General features: G+C 44.4%; 1 protein-coding gene across 12 annotated transcripts in view; it reads right to left on the bottom strand.

Moving 5' to 3' along the window:
• The window catches only part of PLCB1 (phospholipase C beta 1), a 378680-nt gene that overhangs the window by 260393 nt on the left and 98030 nt on the right, over nt 1-20257 (bottom strand). For 11 of the 12 annotated variants that reach the window (XM_035320058.1, XM_035320059.1, XM_035320061.1 and 8 more), the window contains exon 3: nt 18290-18358. The exons of the other annotated variant lie outside the window; for it this stretch is intronic. In XM_035320058.1, the coding sequence (XP_035175949.1) occupies nt 18290-18358 (69 nt within the window). The remainder of the gene's footprint in view (nt 1-18289; nt 18359-20257) is intronic. 12 annotated transcript variants of the gene reach the window in all.

Genomic DNA, 20257 nt, shown 5'->3' with positions numbered 1-20257 from the left:
GAAGGCACTGTCTGATTTAGTGACTACTGTAAATATGCATTAGGCACAGATCCCAAAATAATACCTATTCTGCTCCCTGGCTTTTATACAAAACACAAATATTTGCAAACACTCTCTATGCTGTTCCTGCCAGCCTGCAGTTTATGAAGCACAGCAAAAAGTCTCCGTTTATAGCACCGCAGATAACGTATCTTGATCTTTCACTTTCTGTAAGTCCTCTCTTTCATCATTGAAACAATGTCAATAAATAGCCGTGCAGCTACAGAAGTACAAACAGCTCAGCCTTTAAATAAACCAAGAAAAACACGAAAACATTTGAAGTGAGTGTGCAATACTTTGCAGGAAAGGATCTGAGACGCAGGAGGCGGTGTGATCTGTCCATCTGTATCGCCCTCCCAGCCATGGGACGCGCTGCGCAGGGCCACCAGCAGCAGCACACGGCTCCGCGGGAACGGAGCAGGGGCAGCTCCCCGGGATCACACAGCCCGGGGCTTAGCTCTCAGGCACCAAGTGCACTGCCAAACAGTTTCTTCTTTCAAGAAATACGTTATAGATAAAGGAATGGAACTGCAAACAAGCCATAAACTATGTGGAAGCTCATTACTGGTTAATGCAGGACCCTTAGCAGCGGTGCTGGCTGTGTATCACTGAATCGAGCTGCTGGGTTAGGGTGATGTCGCGTGCAGCTCTCAAGAAGCAAGCCTAACGATGAAGGAACTTTTAAAAAAGGAACGCAGATTCACTAAAAATGCAACTACACCAAGTTTAAATACTTTGGCGGGTTGGGTGGAGGTGAGCAGAATGGCGTGGACACGAATGTCGGTACCAGGTTAAAGGTTGGACCGGATGATCTCAGAGGGCTTTTCCACCCTGAAAGACTCAAGGATTCTATGAAATCCATAACTGAAGGTTCTGCACGTGCCACTTGACACCAGTTCAGTGTGGTACCTGTTTTGATTCTAGTCATCGGTATGTAAATAAGATGCAGAGAGAGTAAAGAAACAAGTAGGTAGATGTAATAAGGCTCTAACAGTTCTACTAATTGCTGGTTAGCCGACTTTTTCTCAGCTAAGCTGTTTCCCACTAAAAATTAAGCAACACTGCTATAACCACAGAAGGAGGCTCTGCCTCCACACCTGCCTGCAGCCTCTCCCCGCTTCCCACCCCCTGCTCCTTGGGGCTGCTCAGTGCTCAGTGCCAACACACACTTGTGTGGCTAAGAAACAAAAGGAACTGGGGAACCAAATCAAACCGAAAGTCACCCTAGGGGGGAATACAACCGGTTTTCAGCCCTGCAAGGTCCCTAGTGCAAGTGTCCTTGGTGTACAAATGCTTCTAATGCTACAAGCAAGTCAGAGGGCAGGGCTGAAAGTATGTGATCAAAGCAAGTGGGCTGCAGGTATTTATCTCAGTGACATGGCTGATGCCAAGTTGCCAGGTCTGGGGTGTGAGCTTAGACCTCTGGCCTCTTCCTGGGGTCTCTGTGGCCAGCTCATGCTTGCAGGGGCTGTAGAGCATTTCAGGAGAGCAAATGCAACGTTGACACAAAGAACCCAAAAATATATATAAAAAAAAAAAATGAAACTATCTACTTATTTTAATGTAACACTATTCCTAGTCCAGCAAACACTAGATGATTTTCATTGATACCAACTATTTCACATAAGCAAATGAGCAGCAATACATTTAAATTAATGAGTTTAAATAGCTCTCTCTTCTGAAATGCATATTTTTTTCCTCCAAATCTCCCTTGTGATGTTGTTTGCTAAAAATGCTCATCAGAATATTTTTTTTTGTTAACTTCATTCCCTTCAATCTCACGCTGAAGAAATAAAATTTATTCTACATTTGTTAAAGCACAAACAGTCTCCGGAGCTTTTTATTATGCTCATAATGCATATATAACAAAGAAATCAGAACAGATGCGTCAAGTTACACTGAAAACAGACAAAAATAGTTGAACGATTAACAAGTGTCACTGCACTGTGAGTGCTCAGCCAGCACTCTGCCCTCCCACCCTGGTGTTTTCAAGCACATTTAAACCCAGCGTCAGCCACTGCCCACATCATTCATCTTACTTCAGCAATGGAAAGCTTTGCAAACACAAATGTGCCATCGTATTTCTTTCCCAGGCACAGTTTCAAATATTACTTTTGTTTGTAGTTTGTGTATTATTTTATCTTAGGTATGTACAAAGTGACAAGTCAGCCCATTTTTTGCGACGTGTCATTTCTTTGGATGATATCCTGCAGCTAATCAGCAGCAAGGGCAACTTGGAAAAGAGTCACTGGGGACATGCAGAGACCACTCATGGTGGCTTTTCAAGCCAAGACCTTATTATTTGGTGCCCTTATTAGTTGGTGTAAAATTAAAAGCAAGCCAATCAACTCACTCTGGGTGACAGGAATTTTAAGGAGCACTTCCATATACCTCAAGAATAAATAACACTGAAACACAGATTTTTTTCTTTCCTTTGGTGATTTGCCTGTTCATTGCCTGTTCATTTCCTGGAGATATTTCTAAGCCCTCTGCTTCCTAAAAAACAAACAAAATCAATCCCCCTGTCAAACTGCAATCGTACACTGATGTGAGAGCAAAGAAATTAAAGCAAAAAGGAAACCTCGCAGCTTTTGCCAATGCTTATAGCCCCAGCAAGGAAAACAGTTAATTTATTTACTTTGGGGTGAGCTTGCTCTACCATCAAAGAAACTGGAAAATGTGGTAAATATTGATAACAGTTCTATAAATAGAATTTGACTTTACACAAGAACTCTGGATTGTAGCAGCTGATACAAATGAGCTCCAGCTTTAAAGCACATGACATGCGCTCTACTGTAAACCTACTGGGTTGTATAAACAACTGTCATTGTGGCGAAAGTGAGCCTGAAATCTGCTCTTCTGCTCCCTCTGTCCCAAACCAGGCATGTTGATTTAAGAGGAGAGCTTTGGCCATGCATCCTTTGCTTTTCTTCCGCAGAAGCCACCAAGTCCGTATTCACACGTACTCCATGGTCCCTGCCCTGAGATGTTGCAATTCCCCAGCACAATCCCACACACAAAGGCTCAGGAAAACACTCACTTCTCAGCTTTCCTATTGTCAGCACCCACCTCGTCAGCAGCCAGAACAACAGCACGATGCTCACCTGGCCAGGCTGCGCTGCTTGGTCATCCCATTCATTTTGGGACCCCCAGAAGCACTCCACCACGTGCACCCAAGGGAAGAAAGAGCAATATCCATCTGCATCTACACCAGGGTCCACTATTTTGACACAAATAAAAGCATGCTCTTGACATCTTTTCCCTTGCTGTGCAAGGTTAGAATTCTAAGGGTTTCTCTCGTATTTAACTACAACTGAAATAACTTAATATCAAACAGTTGTATATCACACCTGATATCAGCTCCAAAAGTGAAAGAAAAGGCAATTTTTCTTATACTCTAAATAATCCTCCAAATAGTTTTGGATTTATCGTCAGGATATAAACTGCATGACTAACAGGCACAGTTACTGCTCAGGGGAAAGCTTCTGACAATGCTTTTACATTCTCATCACTCATCTTAATTCCGGAATACTTAAACAGAAATCTCCTCAAACGACGCTTTGTCTCCCAGTTCTCCAGGTCTGGTATCACACCTTTCCTGTACGTGCAAAACAAATAGTCGGTCGTTACAGGTTTTCTTCCAGCAAGACTTCCTAAGCACACACTGAGCGCCCTGATGAATCAGGCTCTAGGAGCAGGCAGGATAGCAAGGCTTTTCCTCTAGGCGGGATGCGCGTGGTTCAGCTGCCTAATCCCAGCTCAGACAATTTGGTATCTGTGCTTGCTGGCTCTCATCACAAAACGAGCTTGCAGAGGGTAATGTACGTACAGGGAATCTTAAATAAGGCTGAGTGAAGCAGCATAGCAGTGTTAGAAAGGTGCTCAGGTTTGTCTTCCCTGGTTTCGTGGGGTTGCACAACTTCAGTTTTCTTTACGAGTGCTGGAGCAAAGACAACTGAACAGAACAATTATTCTGCATATTCAAACAGCCTGCAGATACAGGACTTCCTAGAGTCAACACAGAGAGGCAGAGGCCTCCGGAGAGCAGCTCGAGGCTCCTTCTCCAAAGCGGCACAGCCCATGGCACAAGCACCACCGCCCCTTCCCTCTCCTTGGCAGCACCACCAGCTGCAGGAGCCTTCAGCGGACACCCACTTTCCGTATTTCCAAGAACAACATCAATGCAAAGAGCATAAAACTGCCTGGCAGTAATTGGGTTTCACCACATGGCAGAAAGCTAACAGAGACTGGGTCACATTTGTTTACAGCCTGATGAATTTTACCTTAGCGTTTGTAATTAGCACAAAGAAGTTTTCGATTAAAGCAAAAAGCAGAGTACGGCCCATTCCAATGCATGGGTGTTTAAATGCTCTTAACCAAGCTAGTATCTGATACCTAAAAAACAGTAAAGGGTTTCTTTTAATTACATAATCTGCAAGTGTCGTGTACAAAAATTTAAATCAGCAATATCAAGCAATTATGATTAGAGAACATAAACCAAAGGGGAAAACAACAACAACAACAACAGAAAAAACAAGCGTCATCAAAAACATGACCAGAGTTGACCACAGCTTTTAAATTTTCCATTTTTATTATATAGCTAACAGTTAAATAATTTACTGTTTGCAACTCTCCCAACTCTAGCAAGATGTAGAAAGTCCAGCGGAGGACGTTAGTTCCCTCAGCTAAAATACTGACACAAACATATCAGTGTCTTAAAACAGGGCTAAATCACATTCAGTGTTTCCTACAAGGTACAGCAGTAATAGCTCTTTCAAAATATGCACAAGTGGCTCCACTTCGAGTACGGTGGCAAACACGATGCAACGCTCAATGTGTCCGTTACGATGATTTGCAACCACGGACGTGTCCCCCAGCTTTAGCAAAGCAAACAGTCATCACCTGCAAGGGCCTGAGAACATCAGAACCCAGGGGGAAGGAAAAACTTATTTTAACTTAAGCCACTAGAGTACATACCAGGGTAATGCTAACGTTGCCACCTCCGCACTGAAGGTGTTCGGTTTGTACTGATGAAAAGCAGAATCACTGCAAAGACCACGAGACCAAACTCTAAGTGCGGGCCCAGCACAAGGGAGGTGTCAATTTCTAACAACAGCCTCAACTCCCAGAGCAGCCGAGTGCCCAGCAGGCCACTCAGAAGGACAATATGGAAGGAACTCCAAAATAAAACCTCTCCCATTCTTTCAGTTAAAACCAAACCTCTGCAGCAGTTATGAAAATGATGTTCCTGTGCTGGCTTGTAAAACACAGACCCTCAGCCACAAACAAGCTGCTCTGCTCCCGTCCTCCTGCCGCTCACGTACTGACAGCTTCCACATTTACCAAGTAGCAACAGTCTGTGTCTAGGAAGAAAGGCTTACTAATATTAAAAACAAATAGATACAAATATTTTTGTGGAAAAGGATGACCATCTCCCCTACAAAACCCCTGTGTTGTCTCAGGTGCATGTAAACAGAAAGAAATACCAGAGGAAAGACTGCCAGGCTGCAGCTCCGGGCTTCATGCTGGGCACAGAAGCCATGGTAGATCCCTGGGGCAGCTTTGAGACAATGCACAGAAAGAAATCTTTTTGCTTATCGGGGCAAAGTACAACCAAACTGGACTAATGAGGCCAGCAGAAATCAGCTTTCCTTCTCATAAAGCACAAAATGGGCATTTGGCAACGGATTATTTAAAACCATACTGCAGCAATCAGCTGTGTTTCGGTGTTGATGTGCAATGAAACGAAAGGAGCCTGGGTCCCCCCAGAAGCCAGCACTGTCCCAAAGCTCCTGCTGCGCCGAGGGCTGGCATCTCGCCCACAGCCGGCACCGCTCAGCCCCACCCCGGGGGCGCTGCTGCTCACCTGAAGACAAAAGCGTGGTTTTTAATGCACCCTAAGGCACCGTGCTGAGGAGCGCTGATCTGAGGCTGCTCTGCAATCGCCCATGGCTCTGCTCTGCAGGATCGGGCACTTTGTGTTTTGTCATTGCTCTATCAGCTCTCCTGTCACAGATGAATTTCTGTGTTTGTCACAACCCACAGGTAACCATCCAGGTATTTTGCTTTACCTTCCCTGAATTTGGTTTGGTTTTCTTTAAACTTCTTAGCAACATGCAAGCTGCTACCATTATTTCTGAGACCAATGTGATGGCCTTTTCCTTCTGTATTATCACCCTACCTGGCATTACGCTTCTGCTTCTGCCTCATCATTAGCGAACATCATTGTGAAGCTCTTTATAAAACACATCCCTGCTACCGCATACAAATTCCTCATACAGATTTCTTCCAATATTTCATTAATCTTGGAGGAAGGAGGTTAACTCAGAGCAACAACAACAACAAAATCCGTGCAATTTCAGTTATGGCACTATCAATATAGGACACGTTTCAAAACGGGGGAAATAAAAAGAGCATTAGCTTCACTGCAAACCAGCCCTGCAGTCCGTACAGCACCCTGAACTACCAAATGCTTCTATCACAAAATTTCTTATTAAATCCCTGAGCTGGTAACGCTTTTTCTGTGGTTGATATTTGGACACAGCAGAGAGATCTCATTTTCTCTGACCTGTACGTGTGTGTGTGTACATACATATGATCTTGCAATCCAATAATTTACCAGCTGTGATAAACTCTAACTTTTAATGCTATCCTAGGACCAGGACTAGACGTAACATTCATGTAGGTAAAGAAGAAATTCAGACCCGAAGCCCTCCCAGCTGGCCCATGGGGGGAACTCGCCCTTTCCAGCTGCCCCAGCACAGCCGCTCCATGGTCCCAGCACCAACTGCTGTTGGTACAGCAGAAATCAAACAACTGGATTATGATGTGTCCGTAAGGCACACGAATACTTGTTTTAGGGTTCCTCTCACAAATAAATAGGAAAAAATACGTTAATGAGGATCAACCATTGTGAGAAATCTGCTGTCTAGAAAATGGTTTCCTCCGTTGGTGGGGGCTGAGGTGATGCAGAGGTGGTGCACAACAGGATGGGGAAATGCCAGCTATTGTGTGGCCTATTCCTAAATCACAAATTTGCAAGTTTATGCTAATTCCAAAAAGCCAACACAAAACCTGAACGCTGCAAAGTACTACAGCCAAGGATATTTCTTCTCCGAAGTAAGGCAATTGATTTTTTCTACCCAAATTCCCCAAGTTAAACAAAGTAACTCAGAAGCTCACAAATGTAAACCACGTGGAATCCGGCTTTAAAAGAGTGAAACTTCATTTTAATTGATTACTGCCATTTACAACTGCACGCAAAGGTTTTCTCTGCTTTGTTTTGCAATTCAATCAAGACCTCCTAAAAATAAAGCTGAACTTTAGTTAAGATCAGCGTTGAACCTGCCCTTTGTGCTTCTTTCTAGGACACACTGCAATCTTCAAGCTCTCTAGTACATTTTCCATTTTTTCATAAGATCCCTGAAATTTGAGGCTGATCAAAATTGGAATCTACGTGATGTTTTACAAAACCACGAAGTTTTTGTACATACCCTAGAAAGAATGGCTAACTACTGGAAATGTGCAATTCACCTACTTTCTTGCACAACCAAAGGATGATTTCTGTTTGACAGAAACACCGTGCACGTTCACTCACAGGATTTCTCAGATTAACTTTCTCAAGAGGAACCAAGCCCTGATTTTTCTCATTTACAGACGCCAGCCAAGCACACAGGACAGTATATGAAGGACACCGGACATTACAAGGCTAATAACCACACAGAAGACCCGCACGTAGAAGATAGCCCTTGGTTCTGTCCATATTCATCACTAGTGCGCATCAGCCACACCAAGGAGGGGCTACAGCACTTCTGCCCGTTCTGCCTTGTGCTGACAGAAACGCTTCTCCTGGGGAAGGATGTATCCACGGTGCACTTGCCAGCCAGAAAAACCCTGTGAACTAAGACAGAGAGGTGCATCTCAATCTTAACACACGGTGATTTGTACCAGGACTACACTGCACTTTTTTTTCTAGTGCATTACCAATGGTTAAAAAACCGAGTAAGCAAGCCTTTGGCCTCAGCATGTGCTCCTTTAGCACCATATATATAACCCTTCCGCTCCTGTGTGCACATGCCTGCGTATCAGCAAGTGTCACCATGCCATCCACTTCGCAGGAAGCTCCCTGCGGACGGCTCATTAACACCCCAGGGGTGGAACAGCACCTCAGCTCCCTGGCAGCACCAGCTGATAATTTTGATTATTCAACCAGGATTAGGCTGTGAGGTGATGGAGCAGAGAAAGCCAGAGACAGGGAACCTGTGGCCGACACAGCTATCAGGTGTTTTGCTATCACAGCAGAAATGTGACCAGGGTTTATTTAATTGATATTGAAGTATGCATGTGCCTTAGTAGGTCGCATATACCTATTTATAGTTTAAAAAGAAATGGTGTGGGGCTTGTTTTTGTGTGTGTCTGTTTTGTTTTTTGAAGAAAAATGCTACTCCATTAAAACAAATGATCAAACATATATATATATATACACACACACATACAGACACACTTGCCTCCATCTTCTTATATATCCACACCAGACTAGAGCAGAAGAAAACAGTTTCGTTCCTACTTGACCCTTTGGAAACTGGTGACATGATTTAACACGGATGTGTTGATACCATTACACTGGAAATAGCCACAGTCTCCTGTTTTCTAGTTCACATGGGCTCTTAGCAGTTTCCATGTGAGCTATCTTACCTGTAGCTACACCCCACTTTGGCTCTACAAACGAACCACCCCCCTTCAGTAGTGTCTCTCGGGACGCCTGTGTCCCACAAGCAGCAGCCGTGCACCCGCCGGGGTGTCCGACTGGCACAGGTTTGTGCCTTGGGACACAAACCAACAGACTGAAATGCCACAGTGATGAAGCCAGGATTGTTTATGGCAGGGGCTGTAGTTAGCTTGCGATCGAGGTTTTAGCTCAGAGCCAAGTTTCCTCCCGTTACTTTCCCTAGACATCCGCACTGGATCACAAACCCGTAGCACGTTAGGCGAATGTGTGACTTTTACAGCCAGATGTGCTACGCTGTGAGACCACGACAGAGCTAATGTAACATGGAAGATGACAAACTGAAATAGCAAAATGTTCTAATGGAGTTGAAGCAAGCTTCAATAACTTCGGTAGCAAAGAGAACTCCTCTGATGACTCCTCTGAACCTCCTCAAAACTCAACTCTTTGAGTTACAAGCTCTGACCAAAGGCTCTTTACACTTGCTGAAACTCAGGGACACATTGCTCAGCTCCTGCCCTTCACCTAGAAGATTTGCGGGCAGGGTTTGACACCCACCTCAGCACACAGCAGCCCCAGCCAGCAGGGAGAAGGGCTTCACAGCGCTCCTCACACGGCCACTCAGCTCCCGGCTATTTACGAGGTACAGATGCCGTGGAAATTCACCAAGCTGGTTTCCAATAAAATAAGGAAATTTTCATCATTTGCTCTGAACAACTGCAGAAAAATGTTTCTGCTTTGACATTTTTCATTTCAGTCTGTTATTCCACCACGGAAGCGTGAGGGTATTGCGCTGCCACCAAAACTCTCACTGGCCACGGAGCTCCACGTGTCTGCTACAATACGTATTTTAGTATTTATGAAATATTTCTAGATGCAGATATCACTCAGACAAAAAGAGTGGTAGACTCAGCTGTTTAGCACCCTTACATTTTCCCATGAAAAACCCTGGAATCTTTTCCCATATGAGCATTCATGACAGAAGTTAAATGAAGTATTTTTTGTCCTTACATGATAAAAGCATGATTTTATTTATTATTTTCTGTACTAATACTGCACTTAGGAACCCTAACTCAGAAAATGGGACTTTGCTCTGTTTCCCAAGACTTTTTCATCCTCATGCAAGTCAAAAGGTCACGTGTGGGTATGAACCCACAGGAGTGCAAGATAACAAACAGAAAACAGGCAACACTGCAGGCAATATTCACATCGTAGTGTTGCTAAAAGCACCTCCAAAGTAACCGTACATTATCCTAACGATATTTAACTTGTGCCAGCCACTGCAAAAATGCCTTTTGTGGGACTCGACTGAGCTTTATCATGACTTGCAGTGGGTGGGTGTGCAACAGCCCTGGCTGGATGTCCCCTGCTTGATGCCACAGCGGCAGCCAGGCTGCAGCCACCTCCCCTCCTGCAAGCCCCATCCCATGGTAAGGGAAAGCAAGAAGATAAATTTAAACCTTCCAGCCAAAACAGCACAGAGGTGATCACGATCTACTGTGTTACTGCAGCCAGGAGACAGAAAATATTACCTTAGCACCGAGCCTTGCATCTGCATGAGGCACATGCTCAGTTAAGTGATGAGTTCATGCCCTCCGGTGTGCTACTTCAATCTCCCACCGCTGCAGTCTCAAAGCTCATAAGAGTGGTTTATGTGTGGATTTAAAACAGTTTTGGAGTATTACGTGTGCCTGAGAGCACACGAAGCTGTCTTTGTCAATCTCTCTTCACAGCCACATAAAAAGTTGTACTAAAGAAGAAAAAATAGATGCACTCAGCATGCGGGCTTATTCAAAGGAATCTTCAGCAGCAGCATTTAAAGCACAGGCTTACTGACACTTACTGGTGCTCTCAGCAGCTCAAATATCATGTATTTAACTGAGCAGTGTCCTATTCTAGCTTTTAATATTTCAATGTCAAGTTTTAAAATCACATTTCTAAAATATCTTTGTGCTGCTTAAACTACAGAATTTCTCATAGTGTCCTTTGTGCTACGTACTTTGGCATGGAAGTATAAAATCAATAAACGCTTTATACATATAACAAAAGAAAACATTAAACCAAGCAGCAGAGAAAGCGAACTGGAACAGTCAGGGAGCAAGAAAAAAAAAAAACAAAAAACAACAAAAGACACCTTTTTAGCAATGATTCATAGTGAAAGTCTTGGACAACAGCCTGTGCTTTCTGTTACACCTGAATGTTAGGAAATGGTGAACGTGATGAACTACCAGGGAGCACTAAGTTTTACAGCCAGTGACAAACTTCTGGAAAGGCCCAAGTCCCTGAGGGCCAGGGGCTTGTAAATAAAAGCACCCTCACCGACCCGGGTCAGCCCAGCAGCACAACAGGACGCAGATCCTCTCGGAGGTGGCCTCAGCCTCAGTCATGAGCAGCCAAGTGAGCGGCGCCTGGAGGCAGAGGAGGAATCTCCGCAGGCTTCAGAGCGCAGGTGCTGCCCACTGGTACCCATCCACTCCACTAAGCAGCCACCGTGCTCAAGACATGCCTTGCAACCCGATGAAGCGTAAAGGAAGCAGCTACTGTGCTGCTACTGAGTGCCTCGAGCCTCGTGTGTGCTTTCAGGAAGCTTGGCTTTGCTACCAGCATAGTATGAGGATGGTTCAAGCGGTGACGTTTTTCCAGGTGATGGAGAAGTGAGGGCCTCCTGTCCATGCTCCCTGGAGATATGGCTGGCTCTTCCCCAAGGAGGTTAACTTTCAAAAAACAAATTTTGGGAACATCTCTGTAATAGGGAAATTTGCTTTCTTTTCCAGCAGGGCCTGGCCATGGGCAGCGGTGAGACGCTTCCTGAAAAGGAAGCCTGCACTGCTGGGGGAGATGTGGAAGGAGAAAAGACGCCAGCTGCCAGCAGGAGCCCGCAGGGTCTGTTGGAGCACAGATGCAGAGCTGCGGGAAGGGGCAGAGGAGGGAGCCAGCTGAGACTCCCACACGCACTTGCAGCTCTCCCACGCTCTGCAACACTGCTGCTTCCATGTCCCCGTCTTACAGCTGTGACCACGTGAACGCTGTGCAAATAGTCCCCACAAAAATCCACCTTAACTTTCCTTAATAAAACTCAACCTAGAGCACACTTTCATATAATTTACTCTTTGTTATGAAAAAAAAAACAGAGTTAGAAAACTTTGTTATGAAAAAAAACAGAGTTAGAAAAACTGCGGGGGGATGTCTGAGATGTCATTGCTACCCCTAAGGTGAGTGGGAAGCGGGTGAGCTGCATGCATATTCCAGTTTTATTTATTTTTGGCAGAAATAGAACAGTGCTTAGGCATAATTTACATTGGAGTTTCTAATTTAATACCAAGGTTATTGAAGGAAAAGTGACACTCATTTACCGGCGGATAAAAATAACAGCAATACCAGCATTTGAGACAGCGACAGAAAGCGACAGAAAGCGTGTGCTGCCGAGGCCAGGCCTGCTGCTCGCCCGTGCGGTCCTGCAATCCACACAGGCAGCAGCAGACTTCTCCAGGGAATTCACTGAGTAGACAAAAATGAAAATGGAGAAAAAAAAAAAAAAAAAGCAACCCACAACTACCTGTCATTTCCCACATGCAGTCTAATCAGGACCATTATTAAACACGACGGAATTGCCCCAGCTCAGACTTGATCATAAAGAAATGAATCACTACGCAGCTTTCAAATGTGACCAAAAAGACAGAAGCCTCTTTCGTTCTGCTGGTAAGGGAAGACCAAAAAAACCTGACCGTAAGGCAACTGGCTGCCAGCAAAAATGTAAGTTAGATACCATAAGGAAATCAACTGACTGAGGTTTATTTTGACAGGCTCTCGTCATCAGACTCACAAATTACGAGTTAGAGCTTTATTCTGATGTAAATCAATCTTGTGTTATCAGTTATTTACTTTATTTGCATCTGTAATTTATTTATTTGCATACGCGTGCTTTGAGCGAGTTCGAGAGAGTCCTCCACTCAGGTTTGCATATTCAGGCAGTAAGCTTAAAAGATGAGAAACGTATATGAGGCCATTAGCAAAGGAACAGGCAGCAGCTGACTTCCCAGTTACCTGCACAAATTCTGCCCAGATGCCAGTAAGATCCTCCTGCTTCTAACTCAGCGTAATGACCACAGAGGGAGGCACAGGAAGGCAGCAGTGCTGATAGCTCTTAGAATTCAGATAAAGACCTGATTTCCCTGAGCATCATCAGATTTTCTGTTGCATCATTGGTGAGACATTTTTATGTTGGTTTTCCTTGTAGTTTGAGCCCATCAACTTGAGGGATTTTTTTTTTTCTCTGCAAACGGGTTATGAAGAGCCAACTCTCTGCAGGGTATTTTTAAATGAAAGCTGAGACAATCCTGAAGTCATCGCTCTCTAGCTGAGGATTTCAGGAAGAGCCACCAAGCGCAGTGGCTGGTGACAATACCGTAGCAGTTGAGGCCTCGGTAAATTTCTGATATTAAGAAAGCTCAATTGTTTTCCTCTGCAGAGCATTCTCCATTAAGTGAGAACGTCTGGGGCAGGGGAGTCGAAAGTGTTGCTGAAACTGGGGACGACATACTGTAAACATTTTGGCATAGAAGTGATCCCATCATTCACAACTTCCTCTCCTGCAGGTTCCATAGCATATGTCATTTAAAGAAATTCATCTCCTGCTGAATGATTTATGATATCTTTGAGGGAAAACATACTGATGAAATGCATCAAAAGTTTTAAATGTGAACATTTGCCATGGGGTTATTTCCGTATTCCTGCCAACTTCTCCCGATATTTCTTCTTGCTGCTAAAAACACTTACACAGTTGCATTAAGATTTTAGTTTCCATAGAAACTGTTATTGGCCAAAGTAAATACAAGATGGTAAGAAGTGTGAATTTCTTAGTCCCGTGAGCACGCTGCAGCAGCCCTCAGCCCTGTTACACCACCTAACCTTTCTGCGGTACTTAATGCTGCAGGATGGTTTTTGCTACGTCTCCATTGTAAGACTAGGGACGTTCTCCTGAGCGGCCCTTCCACGCCTCTCAGAAGGTACGTGGATACTCAGGGCTATTCCTGTGTCTCTTTGTACAAAAACGCATGTTTCTCTGCAGTGCTCGACGTGTTATTTTATTTTGCAGACCACTTCATTGGACTTTACGAGGGGAAGTGCTGGTCTTCATTAGCCTGCGCGCCAAAACAAAGCTGGACAGAGTGCTGCCAGGTAACGTGTGAAAAATAATAATAATAATAATAGCTTCTCCGCAACTAATGGCTTCCACATGCCTTATCATTTTTAAGTACAAACAATGTGAGCCCCAAGCACCCTGGTGCTGTACCCTTGACGAGGCCGGCTGCAGCTCCGGCCGCCTGAACGCGGTGAGAAAAGGCACGCGGCGCTTCCAGCCGGCTGTGCTGCGGCTACGCGCTGGCACATCTTCCGAAGGAAGAAATGAACTGCATATTAATCTCCTGTTCTCAAAATTTATCTTGTTCCCTTCCTAAACGATTCTAACGCTTACTAAAAAGGCAAAGTCCTGATAATCATCTTACAATTCCCTCACTTCTTTATAAATTTCATTGTATTTTGAATTCAGGCACTTTGTCTAACATACACAATTAGTGAGTCTTTTCTTGTTCTCTTCAGAACATTACTTCTCATTTATCTTCTCATTTAGAGATCCACAGCAGTGCTCTGTACTGCTGCAGATTTGCCCTTTTTCCTAAGAATAAGTCCTTGCATGTATATTGCAACGAGATGAAAAACTCTGTTATCATTTCTGAAAATAGCAACCGAAGGCAGAAGGACTCACACTTGACAAAATGTGGAAAAAGAAGGCAATGCTGAAACCTCTCAGTAACACGGGGTCATCTGAATACACAATTTATTGATTTGGGGATGGAGAACAATCTTATCCCCCACCTGTTACATGCTTAGGTACTTACAGCAGATCTCCCTTCTATGTTATTAGAAGCCAATGTTCCTAAGAAAGACATATAGGCTTATTTCCACATACAACCTTTAAACTTCATGCCCTACTTACTTTGCTGTAAAGCCATTCTGACGCCCTCCCCAAGACCCACAGGGTTCACCTAATCCTCTACATCTACCAATTCCTTTGGCTTGGCATCTGAGGTAGGATGAGAGCTTGCTTAAGTCTCCCGAATTTGTCTCGGCTTCCCAGCCCTGCATGCTTTTCTGTTGTTGGTTGGTTTTCGTAAGGAGAGGACGCTGTCCAGATGCAAACACGCTTCGAGTATTCTAAAAAGATGAGCAGAAATCCACAGCACAGCCAGAGGAGCTGAGGTGGGACAGCCATGAACGTGCTGCAGCACACTGCGGCGTGACAGCCCAGACGATCATTACTGTCAGCTCCTAACGTTAAGGCCTCGGCTCCAGGACTGTCATCTAGTGCTGGCCTACTCTAATTGGTTTCAGCCAGCCCCCCGGGTAACTACTACTATTTAGGGACAACGTGAAATAGGATAAAAATAGGATGAAAGAGAAGGAGTACAATGGTTTCTAAATAAGAATAAGGCGTTTGGCTGTTTATCCTTCATTGACGAAAACTCCTCCAGAAGGATTTTTTTTTTCCTTACGGTAGTGCCTAGAAGATGCAACAACAAAAACACAAGAACAATCACAAAATATGTGTGTCTTGATTTATGGAAAAATATTGTGAAAAGCAAATGCCAACCAACAAGGCTGAAGGAGAAGCTAACTGAAAAACCCTTTGTATTTCTGTTTTCCAGAAATTAAGAATGCCAGCAGTTGTACAGAAGGTATGCTGAATGCAGCATGGGAACAGACTCTGTTTCCAGCCATCAAAAAGACCAAGAGCGTGGCAAATTAATTAAGCTAACCAAAGAAATGTTCCTGCTGCTTAATATGGCAGCTTATGGGAAAGAAGTGTGTATTCCAGATGGTGGAGGGGAGGAAAGTTAGGGGTTTTTTTTGGTAACAAGGGCTGCTTATAGTCTTCCAAAATCACTACTTGCTGGTGGCCTCCTGCAGCAGCACACCTAACGGGTTTGGGTAGCCTTCTGTGGGTGTCCTTAATCATACTGAAATTTAGTTTACTACAGAAATAAAAATGAATTGCATTTTTATTTAATGTTGAAAAGCCAAGGATTATTGAAGATGACACTTATTTCTATCAAAAGGTTCTATTTCTACATCAGAAATACACTAAATGAGGTTGAAAGATTCCCATTAACTTCTCAAGCTTTTAGTGACAACCCACAGATGAAATCCACTCCCTCTTACAATTCTCAAAATAGATTAAAAAGATTTGCACAAACTGGCAGAAGTACCCTAACACCGTGTAAAAAATGTTTAATACTATGGGGATGGGGGATTGGCAGGGGAATTAGGAGATAAATCACCTAAAACTCTTGTTTTACAGTGAAAGCTGTGCCAACGCACTACAGCACGCTGTCCTTCCCATCTGGCAAGACAAACACAGGAAGCAAATTCCCAAGTCAGTGCCGATCCCCAAAGACCACAAGAGATGACCTTCTGGGATACCTAAGGAACATGCAAAGTGGTACCACAGCAGGGGGAAGCATTTGTTCCTGAGGCAGCTTAACTCCCTTCCTGGTCTGCAGCTTACGCTGGAGGCCATGTTACCTACAGGGCAAGATGCTCAGCGGGTAGCTGTGGATCACAACAGAGCCACCCCGCTGCTGGACACAGCTCAGACTGATCATCACAGCACAACCATCACGTGCATCGCGCGTCTGCCATACATCGAGCAGGCTGTGAACAACCTCTCCGTGTGCTACATGAAGGAAGCTTGCTTTCCCACGCAGGAACCATCCCAGAACAGCATTCGTTATTTATGCTCACCTGAGTACCAGGGTGCCTCAGTCTGAAAGTACAGCTGTGGAAAAGAGAACCTGGGAACTCTGGCGAGTGGCACATGGATGTGGTGCTGCTCTCTTAAGCCCATATACCAGGGTTTTTACTAGAAACCTCCACACGATCACAAGCTGCTACTGCTTGACTTAGAGCCAAGCCTTCCTGCAGCTATATGAGTTTTGTGTTTTCTGTGGACAATCAGGGCTCCTGTGACACTCGCTCACCTGCAAGCAACACTCCTTCGCTCAGCTCCACAGCACAGATCAAGGCACGACAGACACGACTGCCCCCAAAACGAGCATTTTGCTTCACACCGCTTGCAAAATCCTATCAACAGCCAACCCAGGTGCTGTTCCCATTCTGCCCACGCACAAACCCATGACAAAAAGCAAACCTATTCACACAGGTGGTGCATTTCACCACCCTAAAAGTCAGGGTTTTCTCATACCCTTCATTTAATGCCACTGCTGTCAAATCCGTAACGTGTGGTAACAAGAACAGCCTTTATGTAACCTAATAAATAAAAGTCACCACAGCAATAGCTATGCATAAGTTTTAGCTAAAAACGTTTTGTTAGAAGAACATGAATGTCCTCTGTAAAGCAGGTAGCATTTTAAAATAATGTTCTAGCCATTGTTAATACTTTATTGCTATTCATCATAGAACCATTAATCATGGTGCACTCATTTGGTATTAATGTGGATGTCATAAAGTACTTCTGCTGCATTTCAATTATAACTCTGCCTTTAAAACGCTGCCAACATTACATGAAAGCTCTGAAAACCAAATCTGAATAGTCTCTTCAGAGATAACTACAGTTACATTCTGGCACAGAGAAACCACCTTTTCTACCCCTAGGCGCTGAGCAGCCCCCAGGGCAGTGCCCTGGCTCAGGGCTGGGAGCGCGGAGCCCAGCAGGAGGCTCAGTGAGGCTGCAGCCTCCCGAACTGGACATTTTCCCCTGGGATGAGGGCAGGAGATGCATTTCTCCAGGCTGCTTCAATCTCGCAGGCTCAGCAGCAGCTAAGCAGCAGCAAGGCCCTACTTTCAGGACCCTGTAAGGGTTTCTTTTTCTCCTGTTGTTTCTGGGATACCCCACGGCACACGCTTGCTTCCAGAGCTGTGCACCCTGTTGTTGGTTTGTTTGGTTGTTTTTTTTTCCTCTCTGATGTGTGGTTGCTGTCCAAACAAAACCACCACAGAGTACATATATCTAAAACCTCCTGTCTTTACAGACAGCAAAGGAGTATGCAATATGTCAGAGAGGACCTAAGGGAGCTGATATCCTGACCTCTCTACAACCGTTTAAAAATAAATATTAAAAACAAATAAAAATGCTTCTCGCTTCAAGAGGCACTGAAAAAGGAAAATAAGCAGGATGAAATGCAACATGGAGCTCAACAGCCATCAGCTCCTGGCCATCAGGGAAGCCAGAAACTTGAGCAAATTTAACTGAAGCTCCAGCTAAAGCAGGATTTTTGTTCGTTCACTGTCAGCAGAGATTTCATCAGCAGTTTTTACATACAGAATCAGTGACAACAGCTCAACTATCACAACACTTCTAATCAGAAACCGTGATAAATGAAGCAAAGACAAAATGTTTCTTATTATCGAAGGAAACATTTTTTGAAATAAATTCTTGCATGTAATTCCCATTCTGTTTTCCTAGGTAGTCAAATCAACAGGTAAGCATACAGCAAAACCACCTACCTTGGGGGCTCTGGCATGTTTTCCACATCTGGCATCTTTGACGAGACTGATATCGAGCAGCTCCGTCTCCTAGAAGGAAAAATTACAACAAAGGTAATTAAGACATCAGTCAAAAAGTTTTGCTGTCTACACACATCTTGGATCTGACAGGGGTTCACCTGTTTGCAGTGACTCCTGTCCAAACTGAGGGCAGTTTTGAGGCATGCTGTATCACGCTTAATCTATTCTAAAAGCAATACTTTGCCTCAGACACACAACTTAGTTTCCTTTAAAATGCGTGTGTCTCATGATATAGAGAATGTACTGAAGCTGCATTAGTCAAGTTTATTTCCTGGATCACTAAATACCAGCTGCTGTGCTTTCTTTCTCTTCTTTTTTAATATAATTTAAGCTTTTTGACGCTAGCTACAGTGAGAAAAAGATGTCACTAAACATAAAATCCTGTCTCTGTGATAGAAAACCTACTTTATCATGGTCAGGAGGTTTTGAGAAGTCCACATAAAACTCCCATAGTGTTACAAACACAATGCCAAAGTGTCCCAGGAACTTTGCAGTGCTTACTAAAACCCCGTACTTGTGACCATTCATACACTGCTCCCCAGCTCTAGGTTACACAACACATGCTGCATTTGGAACAAAACCGGCACGTGACGACAGCGGTTGGGCAAGCTCCTGTCCTCCCCTACCCATGGGTTCCATGAGCAAACTCCTGTCTCCTGGCTGCTCTCGGTGGTGCCAGCAGCACGGTGCTCCCCCAGGACTGGGAGGAAGCATCCAACCCTCTTCAAAGGTGTGGCGCTCTGCAATCTCCTACCAACATCACATCCCCAGTCACATCCTGCAACAGGGCATTCATTTGCTGGTGTTGCTGTGTTGGTTCCCACTTCAGTGCCTCAACCTTTGCGGGCATGGCCAGTCCGGGAGGAGGAAGGGGGCTGCAGACCGTAGGGGTGCGATTCCCTTGCCAGCACGCACACCACATAACCATGTAACGGTACCCAGCTCTTCCCCCAAGCAATGCAAACCATTTTGCAAGACACAGTGAGACCATCCGATCTGATCTGGCATTACTTGACAATCTTCAAGCACATCTTAATACTGTCTGCCTCATTTACACTAGTATTTGGACTAATAGCCTGTGCTAGCGTGGCTCAATTACATGCTAAATATAGTCTTAAAGTACTTCAGCAGCAATGTGGCCACGCTGCAATTAGAGCTACACCAGTTCAGTGCATTTCAGCCTTCCAGCAGTTCCTGCAAATGCCTGAGCAGAGAATGTGGTATCTTCTGTGCAGCATAAAGACACTTCATTGTTTAAATCCAGTGGAAGAAGAAAAGATTTTCTCATGGACATATTATTTTGCCATGGATTACTTTGCAGCCTTATTTATTTTTCATTTTATGGGACCCACTGCTGCAAAGCTCTTGCAGACTTTTGCTGTCTAATAAGATGTGAGCTTTCCACACGACTGTACATTCATAACATCCCCCTCCAGCCCTCATATCAATCCCAGTTCTCTCCTGTATAGTACCAGCTGAACTTGCATGACCATTTTTTCCCCGTTTTATCTAACCTGCTTAGGGGAAACTTGGACTTTTGTGATCTTTATTTTTTGATCATACTTGCCAGAAACAGGGAAAGGAGGTGAAAACTGTCAGGGGTTAGGAAGAAGTATAGGCAGGGCTATAAAAGGGAATCTTCTATAAACCTTCTTACAAAATCACTCGAAATACACCAACGTACAAGGCATGCATATACAAGTACTCCTCCGAGAGCTCTGCAGCCCCTCGCATTCACGGCTGACTTGGCATCAGAAAAGCATCTCTACAGCTCTCCCTGATGCAGCTCAGGAGCATCTGATGCTTTGTGAGCGCAGTTTTTACATCCAGAAGCTGCTCTTACTTCCAGATCTAAACTCTTCTCAATCAATCTGTCTTCCGTCTGACAGTAGCACAACGGACACAAGG

The sequence above is a fragment of the Oxyura jamaicensis genome, chromosome 3 (assembly GCF_011077185.1).
Source record: "Oxyura jamaicensis isolate SHBP4307 breed ruddy duck chromosome 3, BPBGC_Ojam_1.0, whole genome shotgun sequence".
NCBI lineage: Eukaryota > Metazoa > Chordata > Aves > Anseriformes > Anatidae > Oxyura > Oxyura jamaicensis.
The sequence above is the reverse complement of the archived record's forward strand: the minus strand, read 5'-3'. Positions and strand labels throughout refer to the sequence as shown.